Source organism: Lepidochelys kempii, chromosome 3 (assembly GCF_965140265.1).
Source record: "Lepidochelys kempii isolate rLepKem1 chromosome 3, rLepKem1.hap2, whole genome shotgun sequence".
Taxonomy (NCBI): Eukaryota; Metazoa; Chordata; order Testudines; family Cheloniidae; genus Lepidochelys; species Lepidochelys kempii.
The window spans coordinates 57,381,959-57,400,734 of NC_133258.1; the positions used below are offsets into that span (position 1 = coordinate 57,381,959).

An 18,776-nucleotide genomic window follows, 5' to 3' on the forward strand; every position below is an offset into this window, starting at 1 on the left:
ATGCAAAGCAGCAGCAGGCTCGGGTTAAGAGGAAATGAGTAATGTCTTCTGGTTTACTACAGCAATACATGTGCTGCTGTAGAGAGAGAGAGGCCAAGCAGTGCCCTGGGGCTCTTGCAAATCCACGCTGATCTAGCGTGTAGCCAGGATGACCAGCCCTGACCCCTCTCGGCGTGCGGATTCCCCACTTCTCTCGCCCTGGGCGAGTTGTGGCGGCCGGGGTCAGGTGGCCGCCCGCCCGCCCGGAGCGACTCTCCTCGCCGGCCGGCCGGTGTGTTCAAGAGGGTGGGTGGCGGTGGAGTGCTGGGGGGGAGTCACGTGGGGCTCCTGCCGAGCGCACGTTGCTTCAGCCCTTCCCCAGAGCGCGCGTGTGTATGTCTGGGCGAGAGACGCTCCCGCAAGAGACAGCTCCGGAGGGAGCCGCGGGCGCTGCCGCCGAGAGCACAGCTAATAAATAATAATTAGATACATCCCGCTTGCGCAGCCGCCTGCCTCGGTGTGAGTGGCGCGCCTCAGAGGAGAGGGACGCGGGGTAGCTGCGGGTGTGGTTTTCTGCACACTCACCTTGATGCGCTGGGAGAGGCCAGGAGCCAAACGCCCACCCTCAGCAAGGGGCAGCTTTGTTTTCTTCCGTTCCGCTCGGACGCCAAGCGCCGCCCAGCAATATCTTCGCCTGCTGACTGACCATCCTTTCCTTCGCGGGTGCGAATCCCTGGCACTTGCTGGGAGTTTGCCAGCACGAGAGAGAAGGACTTTCTTTCCCTTTGGGCTTGGATTGAATCTCTTCCCTATTTGTTAATGCCCAGCGCCCCAATCAACGAGGACCCGCCAGGGCCGTTTATTAGGATCTGCAACGTGGGGGATTATTTGAGACTTCAAACCTGATGCACATTTCTGTTTGTGTAGCTGTTTACTGTATACATCGTGCCACGCTATACGGTTGGGCGGAGGAGGGAAATCTGAAAAGCTGTTGGGTACCTACGAAGGGAGGCTGCTCCAGCTGACAGCTCTGTCCTCCATAGTCTCACAGGAGCTGCCGCTAGTGAGACTTCAACCGTTTTATTACTTTCGCGGATTTAAATGGACATTTCCCGACAATGTGTATAATCTCCAGGAGCTGCGCGTAATCAGCCGTTTGCTGTTTTCATCGCCACTGTCATTGCCCGGGCATGGTGGTGGTTACCATTGAAAAGTGGTCACACTTTGGAGCATTTTTTTCAAGGGATGTACAATTACTTGCTGACTTTCTCATGCATTTGAAATTAGAGCAACAGCTTGTTAGGTCGACTGAGGTGCCCGTCAGAGCAAAATGTACTGGCCAAGCCAAGGACAGGCGCCTTCTACGTTAATTCCCCCCTAAAGCTGCCCTGGCTTTATATTTTTTCCTCCCTTCCCTACATCCTAATAAACTAAGAGAGCTTCCGATACATTTCCCCTTCACGGCTTGATCCCCTGTTGGCCGGCTCGCTCGCTGAGAGACCATGTTATTTCAAAGTTGTTGTGGTTTTTTTTAAAGAAGGCTGAAGGGGCCGAGGAAGCCACTCCTGCCTTTCACGGGAAGGTGCGGGCACCACCAGGCTTGGGGAGCTGCTCAGGAGTCCCACCCTTTGTCTGGGGGACCCGAGGGGCGAGTCGGGGTGTTTGGGGACCGCTGGGCTCCTTTCCTGCCAGAAGCTCAGGAGAAAGGACCCTGCTCGATCAAAGTGGCCCACACGGCTCCCCCTTGCCCGCTCCGCTTTGTTTCCCTCCTCCGGGGGAATCGTTTGGACACTGTGCCCCTCTCTCACTTCTGCCTTCTCCCCTGCTCCGCAGGCCGCTTCCCTCCCGCCCCTGGGGAAGCTGAGCGCACGGCGGCTGCCCGGGCCCTGTTCCGGTGCTGCTCTTGCCCCGCTCTCAGCGCCCGTGGTGATGCCATGCCCCACAAGCACAGCGGAGGAGACGAGGGCAGCTCCGCCGGGCTCTGGCTGAAGAGCAGCCGCACGGGCAGCGGCATGAAGGATGTGGAGTCCGGCCGCAGCAGGGTGCTCCTGAACTCGGCCCCCAGAGGGGACGGCTTGCTCCTGCTGGGCACCGGCGGCGCCATCGGCCGCGGCGGCTCGCGGGAGAACCGGCGAGGAAAGCCAGGGGGAGCCCGGATGAGTCTGCTGGGGAAGCCGCTGTCGTACAACAGCAGCCAGAGCTGCCGGAGGAACGTCAAGTACCGGAGGCTGCAAAACTATCTGTACAACGTGCTGGAGAGACCCCGCAGCTGGGCGTTCATCTACCACGCGTTCGTGTGAGTACTGCCCCCCCCCCCCCGCCGGCCCGCACCTGTCCCCGCCAGCCCGGCGCCTGCTCGCCCGGGCAGGGGCTGTGGGGCGAGGCGCGCAGCAGCGAGGAGGCATGAGCGGTGGCACGGCCCCGCCCCGGCTCCTTGAGCATCTTCCAGGAGCGCGGAGGGAAGCGCACGGCTGTGGCTCGCCTGCAGCGCTTCTCCAGGGGTGGGAGGCAAAGCGGGGGAAAGTCCAGGTTGGGGAGCGGGGCTTGTCGGCCGGTGACAGCCCCCAGTGGAGGGCGGGAGAGAGGGAGTGGCGCTCCCCAAAAACCCGCCAAAAAGTGACTCAGAAACGTCAGCGTTTGGGGTGGTCTGTGCACGCTGCAACCGCCCCCTCCCACCCCAGCTCGCCACTCCGTTTAAACGCGGTGACAGCAACCGGCAAAGGGAGCCACTGCCATGGGAGACGGGGAGCTCTGCTGTGCCGGGGGAAGCGCGTAGCCCTCGGGGAAAGGCCCGCGCGTTGGCGGTCAGTTCTGCAAGGGACTGTGCTGGGGCAGGGCTGCCCGGGCCAGCCGCATGGCTCTTTGTCACTCCGACGGTTGGCCCCGGCAGCCAGCAGGCAAAGGCTGATCTGGGCTCGCTCGTGGCGCTATGGGAAGGTGGGAAAAGAGAGGCAGCCTAGACCTGACCATGAAGCGGAAAATGCCCAACGAGGAATTGATTGGAAGCAAATGTGGACTTTCCCCTTCGGGCCTTTAAATCCTTCCCCTGCTGAAAGGGTTTTAATACTGTTTTCCCACCGCGTCCGTTCACTCGCTCGTGCAGCCAGGCTCTTACTACAGTTTCGTCCCGTTGGTTATTTTTAGACACTTTTATAAGTGCTTCTTCCCAGAACTAAACAAAAAGCAGAGCTAAGGGAGGGAAAGAGGGCAGAGTGTTGGTGCACAGCTTTTCGACCGTTTTCGATCTGTTCTGAAGTGTAAGTTTGCAGGTGTCTGTTCATGTTAGAGGTAGGAAGCACCGAGCATCTGCTTGCAGATGTGGTTGTATCTGTTGCTTGGGAATTGGAATTCTTGGCTGCAATAACTTGAAAAGGACAGTGGGGCGATTGTAAAAGGCCAGGATGCAGAGATGGTTCATGAGCTACGCATGAACTAGGTTCTAGTCAGTTCTCTTTAATATTACCCCTGCACTTAAATATCCAAGTTTTTGCTTCTTACAAACCAGGACTGATGTAGTTTAAGATGTTTACTCCATTTAATTATTATTGCCCATTTTCTCATTTGCATCCTGCAGTGCGTTGTTTCCATCATTATGAATTCATTAGGTATTATAAATAATCGCTTTGATCATTATGAACTCATTTAGTATTCATGCAAATTGCACATGTATTTCCAGTTGAGTTCCATAGCAGCAGTAGTTAATGGACATAGTGTTACTGTTATATTTTTATTGAAATATTCAATGTTTAGGATTAATTCCAAACTAATTCCTTTTAGTAATGATCATGATAAATTACTCTGAGACTTCCAAGAAGTTCCTTACTATTTCTCATATAGTTCGGCATTATTTAGGAAGCACTTAGTAAATTGTTATCTTGTTATGTAGTCTTAATTTATGTTGTCTCTTGAATGTTAATGTCATTTCAACTTGTACTAGTAAGTTACTCTTCTCTTTTGGATGTGTGTGCAGTGTACATGGGTTTAGTAGAGGATGTGACTAAAATGTTTCTTGTGATTCTAGATGTTATCCTCCAAAGAGAATTCAGGTGTATCTTGAATTGGCTCCTTAAGACAGGGTGTTGCTTATGTGATGTAGGCTTTAAAACCCTACCTTAAGCAACCCCTTTAAAGTATCCCCAGGGTTTCCAAAACAAATTAGTTCAATATTAGTTCTCTTTTATTATTATGTATTCTGTCTGCATCCAAATACATTTCCCTACACCAAAGATCATTCAGTCTAAAGACAGAGTTTGTGAAGAAGTCGTTGCAATACACCATAGTCCTAACCCCAGAAAGCTGCAGTAAACCAGATGAACTATGACTGATGTTAAGACTAGTCAAAGAAATGTTTTTCTTAAAATATTGTACTTTACATTTGAAAAAGTACAGAAAATTTATCTTTGATATTATAAATTGTGTGTGAGCGTGGGTCACTATCTTTAATCATAGAAAACTAACATACTGCACAGGATAGAGCACATGCAAGGTTACTATTCTTTGAATGATAGTTCCAGGAATTTCATTGAAAAGATGATTACGTATAGTAAGCAAATGTCAGTTGTAACACTTTCAGTAATAAAGCAACTATTTGTTAAAAGCTGTCTTTGGTAACCTATGATCAAGTAATGCTTTGTATCACACCAGCATGGGAATCCCCAAATCCTTCTTTAATAACAGTTTTTATAGCCATATAGAGTATCTTGCCAAGAACCACTGCACTGTGATTAATGAGGTACTTCAGGGATAGATTTACTTAGTAGACCAAAATTGCTGTCGACAAAAAACAACAGAAACAGGTCTGAAGTGACATTTCATTTAGTGAAAGATTGCTGTCAACTAAGTAGAACTACTTATTCCCCTCTAAATGGTTCATTATGAAAATCGACTGTGGTAGACTGAACTTTTGTTATTTTTGTTCATTTATTGTGTACACTTTGCTATTTGTGTTTTTAATAGGAATCTCTTACCCTAGGACATATTGTGGCATAGACCGTACTTTACCAATACTCTGAAAATCACTTGTTAGGACACTTCTTATTGCAGTCATCATGTAAATACCAAGAAATCTTACTTTGAGACTCTTCTGTTTAATTTGGTAGCATAATGATAATTATTAAATAAAATCCAAGATTAAAGTAAAGTTCACAGTATTAAACCTATAAAAAAATGAATTTCCAAACTTCCAAATTTCCAAACTGAGTGAAGTCATGACACAGCAACACTGTAAACAAGGAATATTGCCAGATACCTTTAGATAATTGCCTGCATAGAATGAGTGCCAATTTTAGTTTTTAATTACAAATGGCAATTCTGGCAACTGGAAATGCCAACAAAGTGTATAAAAAGATTTTTTATCTGATCAAAGCTGTGTGAAGCATTTTGGAAACACTATTGTACTAAAGTAGTGTATAGTACACCTAGTAGTACCACTTGTTCAAGGATTTATCAGTGTTTCTATTTTCACTCCCATTTTAATGAGCTTTTTAACTTGGCCATTTGAAGCTCCATTGGGTGAAAATTTGGCAAAGAGCTCATTACTTTGGATGCATTTTTTCTTTATAAATTATTTTTATCTATTGAGATTAAAAGAATATATACAATTTACAATTTTCAGTGTTTCAGATGCATCTTTTGCAACCATCTGATTGAACATAACTTCATCTTGGCAAATTTTCTACACAGATATTGTAATGTTAAAAATGACAAATCTTTTGAAAAAAATGTGTAACAATCAAGTTATTTACTTGTTGAGATGCCATTTCTGAGCTTTGTTAATGCATATCTACATTACCACAGAGTCTATTATTGCTCTTATAGTTAGGGGCTCTTATAGTTAGGGGCTATAAATTGTTAAACCTTATTTTCATGAGAATATAACACTGGATGTAAATATCACTCTGATCTGCAAGATGACATAATCACAAATTTTATTTCCTCCCCCAAATTTTTTGGTTTTCTTAATTTTTAGAATTCGAAGTTTGGTTGGTTGGGGTGGGGAGTTGCAGTGTTTATAAGTGGCATTATCTAATCAGCAACCAGTCCTGGAGTGGAACTTTAATGGAGTTTTTCCATGCAGAAGGACTTTAGATCTGGGTTTAATCTGTAATATTGTCCAATTTATTCAAAATGGAAAAACTTTTGCCATTGTAAATAAAAGAGTAAGGGGAGCTAGCCATTGAGGAACAGGTATAGTAAGTTAAATTTTAGAAATCAATGAGTTTGGTTATTTGTGTTTCATTCCTAGAGTTTTGTAATTTTACACAGAAAGGGTACCATCCTGTGACCTCTGGATTTAGTGTTTGTTATTGGGCAGAGACAGTCACTTAAATAGGATTATAGTGGGTAGTAAGGGTTTGCCAGATCAGACCCACAAATTACATGTTCCTTTACTTACATATTACCTGTGTGCATTTTATTGGTACTTCATGACATAGAAGTTCTAGGTAAAATCTGTATTGTAAGTCTGGGCCATTCGAAAGGCAATTTTCCCTAATCTTCAACTCTTAATGGTTTAGGAATAGTTCAGATATGAACACGGATAAAATCAGAATGTCCAATACCAATTGTGAGTAACGAGGCTGGCCTCGTAAACTCATGCTGGTAAAATCTTCATATCACGCCACCTAGTCATTTGTGTTCGTGCTAATATTTAACATGCAAATACATTAACAATACTAACTTTTCTAAAAGTGTTTTCTCAGAGAGCCCCTAAAATGCTGATTCTTTTTTTTGGTATCCGTTTGTGTAGAAATACAGTGAACTGTTGTTTGCGTGGTACACTACTGTAAGTGCTTCCAACATTAAAGCTGAATATTGCTCAAACCTGTCTTCATAACATATTATCTGCTTGTTTTTGTTAAGGCGACTATTGAGTACTGATTTAATGATTATCAGCGACAATAAATATAATCCAACACATGAAGTTACTGTGGGGGAGATTTTTCAAAAGCTCCTAACTGCCATTGAAAGTAAATGAGTGCCTAAATGTAATTTGTGCCTTTTGAGAACATTTCCTATATCTATTTTTATATATGAGTTACATATCTGAATGTCTTTACCAGAAATATTTGGAAATCTCTCCATAATCTCTCTATGAATTTCAGAAGTGTAAGAGTGTGTGTGTGTGTGTGTGTGTGTGTGTGTGTTTGTGTTTAGTTGTCTTTCTGATGAGCAGCTGGAGTGGGGGGGGAAGCTTTGCCCTTTGATATAATTATGGGTATGATAAAATTATTTGTGTATATTTTTTAATTTGTTAACATTGTTTAATCTGTTCATAAGAAATGGAATATTTGCATCTCAACTTGCTTGTGATATGGCAGTAGGGTTGCCAGGTGTCCATTTTTTTTTTCCGGAACACCTGGTCGAAAAGGGACCCTGGCGGCTCCGGTCAGCACAGCTGACCGGGCCATTGAAAGTCTGGTTGGCGCAGGGCTGGCAGGCTCCCTACCTGGCTCCGCGCGGCTCCCAGTAGCAGTGACATGTCCCTCCTGCTCCTAGGCATAGGGGCGGCCATAGGGAATCCACACGCTGCCCCCTCCCCAGGTGCCAGCTCTGCAGCTCCCAGTGGCCAGGAACCATGGCCAATGGGAGCTACGGGGGCAGCACACAGAGCCCCCGTGGCTGTCCCTGTGCCTAGAAGTCAGAGGAACATGCTAGCCGCTTCCCAGGAGTTGCCTGAGGTAAGCGCCAACTGGAGTCTGCACCCTGAACCCCCTCCCATGCCCTAAGCCTGTATCCCAGCCTTGAGCCCCTTCCTGCACCCAGACTCCCTCCTGGAGCCCACAATCCACTCCCTCACAGAGCCTGCACCGCACCCCCTACCCCAGCCTTGGGCCCCCTCTTGCACCCAAACTCCCTCTTGGAACCCACACCCCAACCCCCCAGCCCCGAATCCCCTCCTACACCGTGAACCCCCCATTTCTGGCGAGTGATAATTTTACCAGGAATTCTGTTCTTCAAGCTTTGTTCTCCAAACATGTTTGTTGTTTGAATATTTTTCTCAGATGTCTATTGAGTAGTGATTTCTGTAGCTAATGACATTGATCAAATGTCAAATATCATGCCATTGATATTTAGGCAGAACTCCCCATTCTGATTATACACTGATGGCATGATATGGCCTAATATGTTTTGGAATTAGACATTATGCACTTCTCCAACTCTTTGGCTGTATCATTTCTCTGATGAACTAGTCACAAAATCTGGTAAATAGCATTTTATTTCTTTTTCTCCCCTTCTCATTTCTGTTTTACTTGTTGGAGTTCTCGTTTCCTTTTTTCTGATTTTGAAGGCTCTAGGGAGGCACAGTGTTTGGATTAACTGTGGTGTTGCCTTATGTTAAAGTGATACAAATATTGTTGTATCAGCAATCAGAGGTGTACTTCAGGGCATACAATGAACATATGTGGCAATCCTCTGGAGCTTGTTTCAGTCCACTTCCAGGATCAGGGTTTGCATTTGTAAAGCAATGCAAATTTATGCAAAACTCAATTCTATTGGGTCCTGAGGAGGAAAACAATGGAATCTCTATGACCTGTCATATAACTTTCAGCTAAATACAAGACAGATTTTTTTTTCCTTCTATATAACAATAAAAACGTAGAGGCATTTCAGCATAAATCTGCCGTGGATATATTGTGCTGGGAACAAACTATACATAAGCATGAATGCACATACCTGGGCAAATTTATTTTCAGTACTAGGATGTATTCATCCAACTTAAACAGTGGCACACCAACAGCAATACCACAGCAATTAAAAATTGCCTTTGTATCATTTATTACCTATGATGGTGGAAGAGAAGGAGCAGACAACAATGCTTCATTCCCCCTCTCCCCTATGGTGTTCCATGGGCAACACTTTTGCTGGAGAGCTACTGAAGATTCTGGAATTTTCAAGATGTTATGTGATGAATGTTCTTATTACTTACACATCCAGAGAATAAATACAAGTGACTTTCACTTGCCTTCATTCAGTCTCTTTGGGCCTGATCCAGCTTAGTTTGGGCCCGATCCCACATGTTATATATTCAGCTCTATGAGCTATGTAAGCTCCATAAGGCTGCAGATGCTGGCTCCACAGCAGATGATCTATCCAGGGGAAACACTGGGTTGCCACAAAAAGCAGAACTTCTCCCCACCCTGTAGGGAAAAAAAAGAACAAAAAACATTCCTCAGGAAAGAGTTACTGAGAGTCCTGGACCTGAAAGACTGCAGATGAGCTGCATCCTGTTTGTTCCCTCACATGGGTGTGTACCCTGAAGGAATTATGAACCCTGCATGACCGCAGGAGAAAAGACAGTGTTCTGGGCCATTGTTTGGAATAGATTTTTAAAGTGAAGGTAATGCCTGGAAGTACAGTCTGTCTCCCATCTCCATTTACTGAGAAGTGGGTCAGGCCTTATCTTATGATTACTATTTTGCCAGGAGGAGTCCTTCTCCTCCCCCCACCCCCGATACCCTCTGTGAAAGTATACATTGGCATTGTGTTGCAAGGAGTCCCACCTCCATTTTCCTCTGGTCAATCCTAGGTCCATTTTTCTTAATGTGTGAATTTTGAGCATGATGTGCCCTCTTTTTGTCTCCCTGTTTATGAAAGAATCTGGGCTTCTTAAAATTTATCTCTGACATCCAATCCGCCAGAGAAAAACCCACACCCACATGAGGTCTCTTATATCAAGAAAGCTCAATATTTCCTAAGATTCCAAATGCTGTATTTGGTAAAGGCTGGGTGGAATGAAATATATGATCCATGAGAAAGGACAGCCATAAATGCCTAGTGTAGCATGGGATGCTGATTACAGCTTGGAAGAAGGAGCAGCTGTGGCTGCAGAGGCCAGAGAGGTTTTGGCTCAGTTATGGGACAGCATTTGTGTGACACATTTTGACTGATCAGTTTTGTAATTCTTTGAGCTTAAAAACAATTTTTTAATAGGATAAATATACTGGAAATGTAAATCCTCTATTTGAATAGGATTATTTGAACAGGATTATCACTATGTCCTGGTGTACCTTCAACCTAACAGTGGAAAAATAGGACTAGTTTATTAATATGCATCAGCATTAAATTACTGTTGTTGTTTTGGATCTGAATTAAGTATTATTTTTTCCAATAGTAATGCAATGAGAATTATGTCTAACATAATTAAATTGGTGGCATTTTATGTTCAATATTCAATCATTACTGCACTCAGTATTTGCTTTAATAATACTAATCGTAATTAATATATTTTCTAGTATATATGAAGTCAGTGAATTTTTCCACAAGAATGTCACTATAATGAAGATACTTAGTTTATTATTAAAGTAAGTAACATACCTTGTTTTTTATAAACAAACACATTGAAAACAAGCCGAGTAATTTCCTTTTAAATAATATAAGCCACCAAAGTGTCACAATAAATCTTCAAATATTAGCTCTCTGGGGCTTAATGGGTAGTATCTTGCTGTATTTTAGTGACCCCTGACTAAGACGGGAGATATACTAGATGCCTAAAGTTTAATCATGTCCTGATTTTACTCAGGTTCATGTTTCCATTACTGTAGGTTTGGGGCCTGATTCTGCTCCACTGAAATTAAGGGAGTTTTGCTATTAATGGGAACAGAACTGGGCCCTTCATATGTGGGTAAAAGAGCTGAGCTTTAAAAACCCCCAATATTATCTAATGGCAAACCTATACCATATAAATACAGCAGACCCAGTTTCAGTATCCCATTTTTCTAAACAAGACAAACGTCTCTCTTTACAATATCAAATCTTTACTTTTCAGAGGGGAAATCTTTCACTTGTGCAGGTGATTGAAATAAGCAACAAACTGATTCTCCATATTATTTTCTTGAGTATTAATGCTAGTATGTCTGTCTAGATAACCTATCCGATAAGAAATATAGATTGCCTATGGGATTACCACCACGGTTCAGTTAAGAAAGCAAATTCAGCACCTAAGCCAGAGTTCCTTCGTCAATTGCAAAATGATCATAAAGCAGTTGCCTAGCTGAGGTCAGAACAAGCTTCTTAACTTCCTTAACTGGCAGTCCAGAGGTTCTCTCACAGATTAGATGTATGGTCAAGCAATTTTGTCAGCTTTCTCATAAGAGGTTGACTATTTGCTGGTGCTAACTGCCTGAGTACAGTATGGCCAACATTTTTAAACTTGGTGCCTAAGTTAGAACCTAAATTCATATTTGGATACTCCTAGTAGGCCCTTATTCAGTAAAACACTTAAGCATATCTGTAAGTGCATTCTTGAATAAGGACTTCAACATGTTACCTAAATGCTTTTCTAAACGATTACATGATTTTCAGAGGTGCTGAGCACCTATAGATTCTTTTTAAGTTAGTTTTGTTGTGATTTTACACACACTTTACAATGTTCTATAACGAATAATTACAAGACAGCCTTTTTTCAAAGCTCGTATGGAGTAAAAATTAACAAATGAATCACGCTCTTCATCCCATTAGAAAGAAGAAAGGCAGTTCTGTACCTGCCCACCTTTACAATTCAGGCAGGATTCTCCTGTTTTCTATGGTATCCATCATCTGCCTGATCAAGCACATCATCTTGTGATACCCAGTCTGAAATAAGAAAAGGAGGACTTGTGGCACCTTAGAGACTAACAAATTTATTTGAGCATAAGCTTTCGTGAGCTACAGCTCACTTCCGAGCTGTAGCTCACGAAAGCTTATGCTCAAATAAATTTGTTAGTCTCTAAGGTGCCACAAGTCCTCCTTTTTCTTTTTGCGGATACAGACTAACACGGCTGCTACTCTGAAACCAGTTTGAAACGTAAAGACATGAAAATTTCGATTTCAAGGCTTTCATTGTCTTTTAATGACTTTAGTGTAACCATACTTGATGTCATATTGTATCAACACATCAGTGCTGATTCTCACAGATGATGAAAGCAAGAGGGAAACATTCTTTCCTGGTTCAAGAGAATGAAAAAGATGGCAATTATACAGTTCAAATACTCAAACTAGAGTACTAATGGGTTAGATAAGATAGTTTGGTAAGTTCCCTGCCTAAGTCAGATAGTCAGAACTACTAGTCCAAATCTAAATTCTTCTAGTACCTTAATTTTAACTTCTGTAGGTTTTTTTAAAGTCACAGATCACTATGGTATCCGAGCACCACTAAGGAGAAGTAAATGCACAAATATCTCTCTTCCAGCCCTACCAGAAAAAAAAAAGCTTAAAGTTTTTGTTTGCAATAAGATGGATATTTATTCATTCATTTAATTTTATTTCAAGTTAGAATAAATAATAAAATACCACCCATTCACATGATCTAAGTGGCTTGCTGGTCATTTGAAATTACAAAACCAAAATGCAATATAATATGCCATACAGTCAACTTACCGGTTCTATTGAGCAGCAGCCTGTAACCAAATACTAACATCCCTATGTTTCTGCCTGCACTTCAGCCTCCTTAGATTTTCCTCAAAGTCTAGATTAAACAAATAAGCTTTACAGCCTGCCCTTAGAACATGTGCTCTCTGCAGGATGCCCTGCTTACCAAGTGGGTGGCCGCCTTTCTGCACCAGTTCCAGCTTCCAAATTGATTCAAGATGTAGCCCCATGTGGAATGTATTGTAATAATCAAACCTTGAAGAGACAAAGGTATGGATGATGGAAGCAAGATCTGAACCCGAAAGAGCAAGTTGTCTGGATGGGCCTAGATGGTAAAATGACCTTTTAACTGCTGCTGTCACCTGACCTTCTAAGACTGGATTCCCACAGATCAAGGGAGGTGGGGGAAGTTGTCAGCAAGCTGTTCTGTGGAGAACAGACTGACAAGGACGCAGACACAGGTCCTGGAGGAGTGTCTGAAGCAGCTGGGGCCTTCCCTAAATTCCAGGGGATGGTAATCCTCAAGGAAGCCTAGCAATCCATATAGCCTGTTTATTATTTTAAGGTATTTTTCTTGCTTTGGTGCTAAATAAACAATACATGGTTTAATAAGGTTGTTTGGTCACTGCGTACAACTGGTCATTGCTCCTGGAGGAAAGTGATCTGCAGGTGCCGAACTAAATTGGACCTGCTGAGATACTTGTGATTAGTACCAGAGCCTGGATTGAGAGTGAGAGAATCACTTGATTCCACCCCAAGAGAGTGAACAGCTCAAGGCCTGGAGCAGGAGGAGTTACACTCAAAGAAATTAGGAGGGCTAAGAGGTGCTGTTTGCCTGGTGACTCTGACATTTATGCAAGTGAGAGACTTAAAGGAACTGTACAGCCAACCACAGTTGGCTAGATCCTGTGCAATATTTGCCCACACAGAGCTGCTAAGGCATATCAGTTCTGAGTTACTACTTTGTTGAGATTCAAGCTTTTGCCCTCTGTGAGGCACACTGCCAATTTTTCAAAGCCGTATAGCAGATCTGTGGTGGTAAGAAATAGATTAAGAAGATATTATATTTTTTTACTTGTGACCTAGGATAGATTTGGAACTCAGGTCTCCATAAATCAAAGATTGTATTTTACACACTTTCCCAACTAGCCTATAGATGAGAAGGGATTCTTTTATTTAAAAAAATCCCCAAAACACAACAACAAACAAACTTTTGTAGGCAAGGCATGCTCAATCTATTGGTCCAGTTCTGCATCGTAACACCACTACATTGTGCTTATTAATATAGACTTAGAATATCTGTTTCACACATCCATTTGTTTGTTTTATTTACAGTTTATGTAATTGTGTGTTTTCATTGCCAATTTAGTGCACTATGGAACGATCTGAGGGAGATGGGAATGTGTGGACATTCAGCTGAAGGAACTGTGGCAAATCAAGAGAAAAGAAAAGTTATTTTGAGGTCTTACCCTGTCTAATCTCAAGGTTCCCCTCACCAAGGTCAATGCAAACAAGAGTCTCAACTGCCTTGTTTCAGGGCAAAACAATGTAAGGTCTTGAGTTTCTCCTTTTTTTCAGGAAAGATAAATCATATAGCCTATGCCCCCTATTCCTGTGTTTGTTACAATCAGATTCCTCTAACTTCTTCATCCTTCATGAAAGAGAAGTAGAAACATTTCAACCCCCTCTTAACAGGCTTTAAATGAAGTCTGTGGTCCCTCCTCAAGTTTTAACAAAGTCATCTGTGGACATCTGATTTCCCTTAACATGGCTGCTTGGCTGTTCTACCCCCAGCAACAAACTTCCTCTTTCTTTTATGTGTGCCATGCAAATCTAATGCCGGCCCTGTGTGGTGAACCCCCTGAAACCTGCTCGTGGCCCCCCAGACCTCTGGTTGAGAACCACTGCCATGCTCGATAGCTAAGAGGCTAATGAGCCTCATCTGCTTCTGTGCCCTGCCAGTTAACCCTTGTCTCCTCTCATAGAACCCTGGACTGGAACCTCAGGGCTTCCTGGTGAGACCACCCTCGTGACTTTCCAGGGCCCCAAGTGAACAGTACACCCCATCACAGGGTAGAGGTGACGAGTAGACCTCTCGTTACAGTATTTCATATCCTGGAAGGTTGTAATAATGTCAGGATAATGGAGTTTGCATTATTTTGGCCTTATAAATGGCTGTCGGTGGCATGTAAGTGTATTTAGGTTTACGTGAGTAGTGAGCTATTTGGGCATTTGCAGAAAAAGAATATGTGGCTCTGTTTAATACTGGCATTAAAATGTGCTGTCTACTGAATCACCAGCACCTTTCTTCAGCACTTAGAAAAAGGAGAAATATTCTACAAAAGGAATAACAGAACATAATGGTAAAACACCAGTGATTTTACATGATATTCTCAGGTGGCTCAGCTTCTGAGCAGGAGGCATAGCTTGACCATAGCTATGGAAAAGAATATGGAATACCAGCAAATTAATGCACATGCATTTTTATTATGGTTTCTGCAGCATATTTCAATTGAAAGAGTATGATTTAATGTTTGTTTGATTCAGATATTAATAGTAAATATATTTTTGGATCGAAAGATATTTACTGTGTATTAGTAGCATGCCAAATCTTAAGGACATTTACTGGCTTTTGGTATTGGACTAAATCCTGAAGTCCTGACTCAGAATAAAACTTCCACTGATATAATAAGTGAGGTAAAGCATTTTTTTAATTCTTGGATCTACTGAGGGTTCTGAGTGTATGCAAAAGTAGTTTAAAACAAATTCTGATTGGATTTTTGCCAGCAGTGTGTCATCCATTGCTGCCTATTTCAGTTTCACTTGTGCTACATAAACTTCAGGTCCACTGCATTTCTTAAAAAGGCAATCAAAAGGTGCCAGAATACACCTTAGATTGTATCTTTAGATTTTTACTTCAGGAGGCAGCAATAAATAAAATGGGTTACAAATGGGGAAATTATTATTTCTTTATATTTTTTAAATACTGTGCACTAAATATCTTACAAGTTATTTACTACATAACATTTTATCCATAAATGGAACAATGGAACAGATAGTTCTTTCTAAGGCATGGAAACCTGGATATGTTCCTAATCTAAAACCAATTGTAAATAAATCAGTTTTTCAAGTAACTCTTTGATATTTCAGTTTAGTTTGAAAGCTGTTCATGTATTATGTTCCAGCACTAATGCGATTCAGTGTCTAATAGCATAGTTTTTCATGATAAATACTGAAAATGAATTCTGATTATGAAATATAAATGTAAAATAATGAAATGTTTGTATCTAATGCAATGAATGTCAGACAGTCAGACTGTTAGTGGTTGAAGCTTAGCTACTCGTTAAAATTAATACTCTGTTTAAAAGAAACCCCTCAGACAGTCAACAAATAAGCAAATTAGCAAGAATATAGTAAATATTTTATGAAAACACATATTTTGAAGAAAAATACTATGTACATAGGTCTACTGCTCTTCAACAAGGCTATATCAATTTATTTGATTTTTCTTGTAATCACAATTGCTGATATCATTGTCAGTACCTTTACTCCTCACCCTTAATCTCTCCTAATCTCTGTCATTTGTGGCTGGTTCCGCACTTGTTACAGTTTATCTAAAATGTAGATAGTCCCTACTCCAGAGAGTTTACTATCTTATCTCTCTTTTTCTTGAGTGCTTTATGTCACTAATTAATAATGACTAAGCTGTTGCAATGAAAATATTTCAACATCATCATGTTTTCTATAAATTCCTAAATTCAGCCTATATCATCTCTATTTTTATAGACATGAAAGGAAGTAACCAAGAAGTAAAAAGAAAAGGAGGACTTGTGGCACCTTAGAGACTAACCAATTTATTTGAGCATAAGCTTTCGTGAGCTACAGCTCACTTCATCGGTGCCACAAGTCCTCCTCTTCTTTTTGCGAATACAGACTAACACGGCTGTTACTCTGAAACCTGTAACCAAGAAGTGTAATTGAGCTCCTTCAAACCCCACCATCAAAGGTGTAGAGGAGGCATTTGGGGGTAAAATGTCATGGACAACATATTTTTGCTTTGGAGATCTGCTATCTTACTCATCCCATATCTCATACAAAATAATTCTGCCCCTGCAGGAATAATCTATTTAGGGATCTATCACCAAGTTTGAATATGAGCTCTTTTTACATGTTGCTTTTGCAGCACTCACATATGTTTGTCTGAGCCCAAAAATCATATAGGACCTGAATTTGGCCTGAGGCCTTTATTTTTGTATTGGTGACATATAAACATAAGAACAGCCATAGTGGGTCATGCAAATGGAACATTTAACCCAGTACCCTGTCTTTGACGGTGGCCAGTGCCAGACACTTCTGGCAGTTGGAGGTTTAGGAACACCCAGAGTATGGGGAGCATCCCTGACCATCTTGTCGAATAGCCACTGATGGACCTATCCTGCAACAACTTATCTAATTCTTTTTGAACCCTCCCAGTTATACTTTTGGTCTTCACAGCAGCCCATGGCAACGGGTTCCACGGGTTGACTGCATTGTGTGAAGAAATACTTCCTTTTGTTTGCTTAAACCTGCTGCCTATTAATTTCACTGGATGACCCCTGGTTCTTGTGTTATGTGAAAGGGTAAATAGCACTTCCCTATTCATTTTCTCCACACCATTTATGGTTTTATAGACCTCTATTGTATTGTCACCCTTAGTTGTTTCTTTCCTAAATGGAACAGTCTGTCTTTTTAATCTCACCTCAGACTGAAGCTGTTCCATACCGCTAATAATTTTTGTTGCCCTTCTTTGCCCTACTTTTTCCAATTCTAATATACCTTTTTTGAGATGGGGCAACCTGAACTGCACACAGTATTCAAGGTGTGGGCATGCCATAGTTTTATATAGAGGCATTATGATATGTTCTGTCTTATTATCTATCCCTTTGCTAATGATTCCTAACATTCTCTTAGCTTTTTTCACTGCTGCTGCACGCTGAGCTGATATTTTCCAGAGACTGTCCACAAAGACTCCAAGATCTCTTTCTTGAGTCCTAACATGTAATTTAGAACCCATCATTTTGCATATACAATTGGGGTTATTTTTTCCAATGTGCATTACTTTGTGCACTTATCAACATTGAATTTCATCTGCCATTTTGTTGCCCAGTCACCCAGTTTAATCCCTTTGTAACTCTTTGGACTTAACTATTTTGTGTAATTCTGTATCGTCTGCAATTGTTGCCCCCTCTCTATTTACCCCCTTTTCCAGATCATTTATGAATATGTTGAACAGCACAGGTCCTAGTACACATCTTGAGGGGACTCAGCTATTTACCTCTCTCCATGGTGAAAACTGACCATTTGTTCCTACCCTTTGTTTCCTATCTTTCAACCAGCTACTGATGCATGAGTACCTTCTCTCTTATCCCATCATTAAGTCAAAGTGTTCACTTCCTAATCCTGCAGTGTGCTGAGAACTTGCCATATGATGAGTTCCTCCACCCACCCTGAAGCTGGCATAGCTGAAATTTAGTAAAAATGGTTGATGAATACATCAGGTTATGAATTGGGAATTTTTCCTCAGTGACCCATAATGAATGAGTGTACCAAACGTAAAGATACGAGCTCAGTTTTTAAAGTTGTGTTGCTTTAACTGGTACGTTGCTGTTAGTTGAACAGTGATACATTCTTCTGTGAGTTTTTGAAGGGACCCCTCTCCACATAGTTATCTGTTGATGCGTAGAATGGCATTTCCAGTCAAGCTACTAGAGCTACTAAGCTACTCAGATGGGGGTGGGAGGGGTTGTTTGAGGGAGGAAGAGAGAGGATTTTTAGAAATACTGAGCCATGGTTAGCCTGATTTTAAATGGACACAAATCCATTGACTTTGGGAGCACAGGAAGAGAAACAGTTAAAAAAAGTCTGAATCTTTAAACTTGAGATTATATACAGCAATATACACTTAGAAGTTTGTAAACTTTGGCTAGGCAATATGGAAGTTACAGTATGAATGCTTGAAAATGTTAATGTGTGCATTGTATATCACAAACTTTTCAGTAGTGAATTTACTAGTGATATGCATGCCTGAATAGTTTGTTTAAATGCATGTAGTAGAATTGCTATTCAACTGAGCTGCTCTAAAAAGCATGAAGTTTTAATATAGTCAACATTCGCCTGTTGCATACAGCTGTTAGACTATTTAAAATGTGAGTGCAATTAGTACCATAAGTCATACACTTTAAGGCCAGAAGTGACTACCAAGATCATCTAGTCTGGCCTCCTGTATGACACAGGCCATAGAACTTCACTGAATTAATTCTTGCTTCAAGTCTTGTAGCTGTGGCTGACCTAAAGCATAACTTTTAGAAAAACATCCACTCTTGCTTTATAAATTTCTTGTGATGGTGAATTGTTCCAATGGTTGATTACCCTTACTGTTAAAAAATTGTGACCTATTTCTAGTCTGAATT

At 41.8% G+C, this 18,776-nt stretch overlaps 1 protein-coding gene across 1 annotated transcript in view; it reads left to right on the plus strand.

Annotated features, from left to right (window-relative positions):
* The first annotated feature begins 1,828 nt into the window (after positions 1-1,828).
* The window catches only part of KCNQ5 (potassium voltage-gated channel subfamily Q member 5), a 531,067-nt gene continuing 514,119 nt past the window's right edge, over positions 1,829-18,776 (plus strand). Inside the window, exon 1 of the mRNA XM_073336454.1 lies at positions 1,829-2,275. Within this exon, the coding sequence (XP_073192555.1) occupies positions 1,914-2,275 (362 nt within the window). The 5' untranslated portion in view covers positions 1,829-1,913. The remainder of the gene's footprint in view (positions 2,276-18,776) is intronic.